The 5,135-nt window shown below is 33.7% G+C and overlaps 1 protein-coding gene across 1 annotated transcript; it reads left to right on the plus strand.

Annotated features, from left to right (window-relative positions):
• The first annotated feature begins 2,117 nt into the window (after nt 1–2,117).
• LOC118034165 (cytochrome P450 CYP82D47) lies at nt 2,118–4,591 on the plus strand. Its single transcript, XM_035039379.2, has 2 exons — nt 2,118–3,117; nt 3,845–4,591. The coding sequence occupies exons 1-2, from the start codon at nt 2,158–2,160 to the stop codon at nt 4,472–4,474; spliced, it is 1,590 nt and encodes a 529-aa protein (XP_034895270.1). The 5' UTR covers nt 2,118–2,157; the 3' UTR covers nt 4,475–4,591.
• Nucleotides 4,592–5,135: the final 544 nt, after the last annotated feature.

The following is a 5,135-nucleotide window of genomic DNA, read 5'->3' on the forward strand; positions in this document are numbered from 1 at the left end:
AAAAAAATTAAAACAAAGCAAAAATAAAATGATGAGGTGTTATTTTTACCAACAGTATTACCGACGGTATAAATTCTATTGGTAAAATCCGTCGGTAAATTCGTTTGTAATCTATGAACATTGTTCATCATGTCAATTATAAAGGGAATCACCGATGGAATTTTCTAGAGAGCTTCAGAACTGTTCACTTTCCAATTGCACTGTTAATTGTTGTTCTTTACAGACAAAATCACCGACGGATTGAAAAGTCTTTGGTGTTATTTAGCGGTTTTCTAGAAAAAAATCAATTAATTGAAGATTTTAAATATTATAAACGAAATCACCGACGGATTGAAAAATCATCGGTGATTGTTGGCGGTTTCTGAAATTTTTTTATGAAATTAAAAATTTAAATTAAATATTATATACAGAATAATTAAAATTTTTAATTAATATTTAATTATTCATTGGTAAAACCATTGCTAACGAGCCCCAATAAAAATTTTGAATCCTCTTATTTCACAAAAGAGAGACTCGTTTCTTATTCTTCTTCTACTTCTTCTTCTTCTTCTTTTTCAATATATGTAAAAAATATTAATATCTATTTCTTTCTCTTCTCATCTCCTTCTCGTTTCCTTCATGCTCAGGTATGTCTTCTTATTTTTTCTTCTTTTATCCTCTTAGTTTTTTTTTTTAATTAATATGCTTTACGAAATTTTCTCTCTCTCCTTAGCTTCACTTGCAACTACATTAAGGTAATATTTTTCTTTTTTCATCATTTTTTTCACTATATTTGTTTTTTAATGTATTTTTAATTGTTTTTGTTCTTAATAATTGTATAAATGTTGTTGTGAGATTTTTTTTCATATGAGATCAAATTTTAGTTGATTTATTTATAGGATACTTAAATTTTTAGCAATTACAACTTCATTTTTTTCATATGAATTTCTTTAGTTGAATTTATATTTTCATTTTATTTATTTGTTGCAAATTTTTTTGAGTTGATTTTCTTATTCTTTTTTTTCCCAAGCATTTTGATTATATATTATAGACTGTTGATTTATGTTAATTTTATTATTTTATAATTTTATAAAATGGATTTTTTAAAAATATTTTTAAATAATTACCAAAGGTATTTTTCGAGGGATATACTGACGGAATAAAACGGGTATTTTTTTTATGCGTCTTTTCTGTCAATAAATCCATCAGTAATAATAATTTTTTATTACCAATGAATTTACCGACGAACAAAAAATTACCGATAAAAAATTCATCGACGGAGAGTTTTTTTATTCCGTCGGTAAAACTGTTAAATGTTGTAGTATGAAATGTCTAAAATAGCTTTATTAATTTTTGTTTGACTAATTTACCAAAAAATAATAATAAAAAAAATCAAAGCTTTAAAAAATTCAAAATAAGTTTTTTCTTCTCGTTTATCTCTCACTAAATTTAGGCAAGACACAAGTTCGAACAAATGCAAGTCCAAATTCTTTTGCCGGCATTACTTGAACAACATTGCTCAAGAAAAGGTTCTAAATAAATCCATGTAAAGATTTTCAATAATACCTGTCAAATCAAGGAATCCAATCCAAAATCGAAGCCACCATGAATTTCAAAACCCACTTATTTGTTTAATGAAACACGCTTAAAGACTTTTCCAGACTGTAAGAAATAGACCGTAGGCCTCATTGGTTAATTCTCAAATCTACTCTACCTAGGTATAATAAGTTAATTGCCAAATCAATTTTGTGAGCACGTTTTCCAATAAATTATAGTAGCTTGCTGCCGTAGGCTAATTCTAGTTTGAAAATACCAACGCTAATTAAATTCCATATTACCCTTTATCTTTTAATAAGGATACTTTCTACGTATTAGTATTAAAGTCTAGTGCAGGAATAAATAGACCTGTTTAATTTATTTTTTAAAATAATTAACAATTATTGACATTTATAATTTATTAAATCAAATCTACTGATACCGCATCTCTTATTGAAATCCTAGATGTCAACTTATCCATATATACGCAGTAAAGACAAACAATATGATAGGTATGCATGGCTGAAGCGGGACCCGTTTATCAAATATCGAATCGAACATCTTATACACATCCACAATATCACAGGTACTATATATAATTTTGAATATTTGATCGATCACTACATAGCTCCAAACCAATCCATGGATTTCCCCTTTCAGTTCTCAGCAACTGCTGTACTTATTCTGTTTGCCTTTATTACGCCCTCGATCTACTATTTGTTTCGGATTCCAGGAAAGGAGATAAGCAAGAAGAGAGCACCGCCGGAAGCTGCCGGTGCATGGCCCCTTATTGGCCATCTCCATCTACTAGCAGGCTCACAACCACCCCATATAACTTTGGGAAACTTGGCTGACAAGTATGGTCCGATATTCACCGTCAAGCTTGGAGTCCATCGAACTTTGATAGTGAGTAACTGGGAGATGGCCAAGGAGTGTCTAAGGACCAATGACAAAGCTTTCGCTACTCGACCTAAGACTCTTGCAATGGATATCTTGGGCTACAATTACAGCATTCTTAGTTTTAGTCCCTACGGAACTTATTGGCGTCTGATACGCAAAATAGTCACTCTTGAGGTTCTCTCTAATCATCGACTGGAGATGTTCAGACATGTTCGAGAGGATGAGGTGAGGGATGCTGTAGGAGCGTTATACCAGCAATGGATCGGCAACAAAAGTAATTCACAAAAGCTTTTGGTGGAGATGAAGAGATGGTTTAGCGACATAACTTTAAACGTTATATTGAAGATAATTGTTAGCAAGCGATATGTGGAGTATGCAAGCCCTGGAGAGGAAAAGCCGAGCGATGAATGGAGGGATTCACTGAGGAAATTTTTAGAATTGTCAGGAATGTTTGTAGCGTCTGACGCACTTCCATTTTTAAGATGGTTGGATTTGGGAGGAGCTGAGAAGGCAATGAAAAGGACAGCAAAAAATCTAGACCATGCGGTTGAAAAATGGTTAGAAGAGCACAAGCAGAAGAAAGCTTCTGGGACAGCCAAGGGAGAAGATGATTTCATGGATTTGATGCTGTCCGTCGACTTGGATGATGCTAAAGAGCTTTCTAATCGCAGTGCTGATACCATCACTAAGGCTACATGTCTGGTATGATATTTTTCTACAAACTTATGGTATAACATTAATGGACGGGCGTGTGTGTAGATATATATAAAAATTTAATATTTAAAAAAATGAATAATGATTGTGTGAAGAAACATTAGCTCATACCTTGTTTTGATGATGATGCCATAGTAATTTATAATAAAACTTCGATAAGGAGTACCATCCTCAGCTAAAGATAAACTTGCTAAAGATATACGTAGGTTGCCATGGTAACTAAAGGCCACAAGCTTTCTCAACAACTATTCCTGAAGTTAAAACTTGCGGGCTTGCTGGCGCATAATTTTATCCAGTGATAAACACTGATATAGAAATAAAAATTCAAAACTAAATAGAAAAAATAATTAAAATTCAAAATTAATTAGAAAAAAAATATTAAAACAACAATTTCTAGTTCTGATTTTAGTGTCTTCTCAATTTTGGCTGGTTATAGCCAACCAATACCCTATGGAAACGAACTTTTAGAATCGTTTGCGCTGTCGGATTTAAAGTAGTTATTGTTTTTGTTATAATCCATGTTTGATGAATTTAGGCTTCTTCTTCTTCTTCTTGTTTTTTTTTTAAAAAAAAGTTTAGCTTTGTTTACCCAAATCCACAATTGAGTTACATGCATTGGTAATCATTAAAACTCTTAATTAATTAGTTAATTTAACTTGGACATTACTTTAAACAAGTAAATTTGCAAATAATTATTTTCTTGAATATTTCACAGACTCTTATTCTGGCAGCATCAGACACTACATCAGTTACATTAACTTGGACTCTTTCTTTACTACTAAACAATCGCGAGGTCTTAAAGAAAGCACAAGATGAACTAGACATCCATGTTGGTAGAGAAAGGCAAGTGAAGGAGTCTGACATGGAAAACTTGGTCTACTTACAAGCTATTATCAAGGAAACCTTTCGTTTATATCCCGCTGCACCACTGTCTGTACCCCATGAATCCATGGAGGAATGTACCGTAGGTGGCTACCATATTCCTGCTGGCACGCGCATATTCACAAATCTCTCAAAGATTCACCGAGATCCACAAGTGTGGCCGGACCCTAATGAGTTTCAACCAGAAAGGTTTCTGACTACTCACAAGGATTGTGATTTTCGAGGCCAACATTTTGAGTTGATTCCATTTGGTAGCGGAAGAAGAATGTGCCCTGGAGTCTCGTTTGCCCTTCTAGTCCTGAACCTTGCACTTGCTACTTTGCTGCATGGGTTCGACATAGAGACTCTGGATGATGCACCGGTTGATATGACTGAAACCGGTGGAATAACCAACGTCAAAGCCACACCTTTAAAAGCCCTTCTCACTCCTCGTCTTTCTCCTGGCTTGTATGATCTGCAATAAATATGGAGAGTCCCGTCCTTCCCTGGCTTCTGCTGCATCTAAATCCTTACTATATGTACTAGCGTGCTAATTAATGTAACCACTCTATATAAATAAAAATCATTAGCACTTATCCATTCGTCCTTGTATCTGCTCTCTCCCAGATCATTCCGTCACTTGTAAACACGAAATATAATTGACAGCCCTAGCTAGGAGAAAAAAAGTAAAAACTCCAAATAGGTTAATTGACAGCCGTAAAATATTGAACTCTGAATTCAAATTTCCATCTTATAAATAGAGTTGAGAATAATTAGGAGGCTTAACCTAATAGGTTAGCCAATCCTTTCTATATATATGAGTAGGGCAATATACAATAGTAAAGGTGGAGATTACCACATAAGAATATGACTACAATATTTCCTATATAATTACATTCTATAATACGCCCCCTCAAGCTGAGGGTGGAGGATCAACCCGAAGCTTGAATCTAAAAACAGTAAATGAAGCAGCAGGAAGTGGCTTAGTGAAGACATCGGCAAGTTGATCCTGAGAGGAAATAAAACGAATCTGAATCTCCTTCTTCGCAACTCTATCTTAGATAAAATGATAATCAATCTCAATATGTTTTGTGCGAGCATGAAATATAGGATTTGCGGACAAATACGTGGCACCAAGGTTGTCA

Source organism: Populus alba, chromosome 14, assembly GCF_005239225.2.
Source record: "Populus alba chromosome 14, ASM523922v2, whole genome shotgun sequence".
Classification (NCBI taxonomy): domain Eukaryota; kingdom Viridiplantae; phylum Streptophyta; class Magnoliopsida; order Malpighiales; family Salicaceae; genus Populus; species Populus alba.

Coding starts and splice junctions, on each gene's coding strand:
- LOC118034165 (XM_035039379.2), top strand. CDS start 2,158: ATGGATTTCCCCTTTCAGTTCTCAGCAACTGCTGTACTTATTCTGTTT. Junction 3,118..3,844: donor TCACTAAGGCTACATGTCTG/GTATGATATTTT, acceptor AATATTTCACAG/ACTCTTATTCTGGCAGCATC.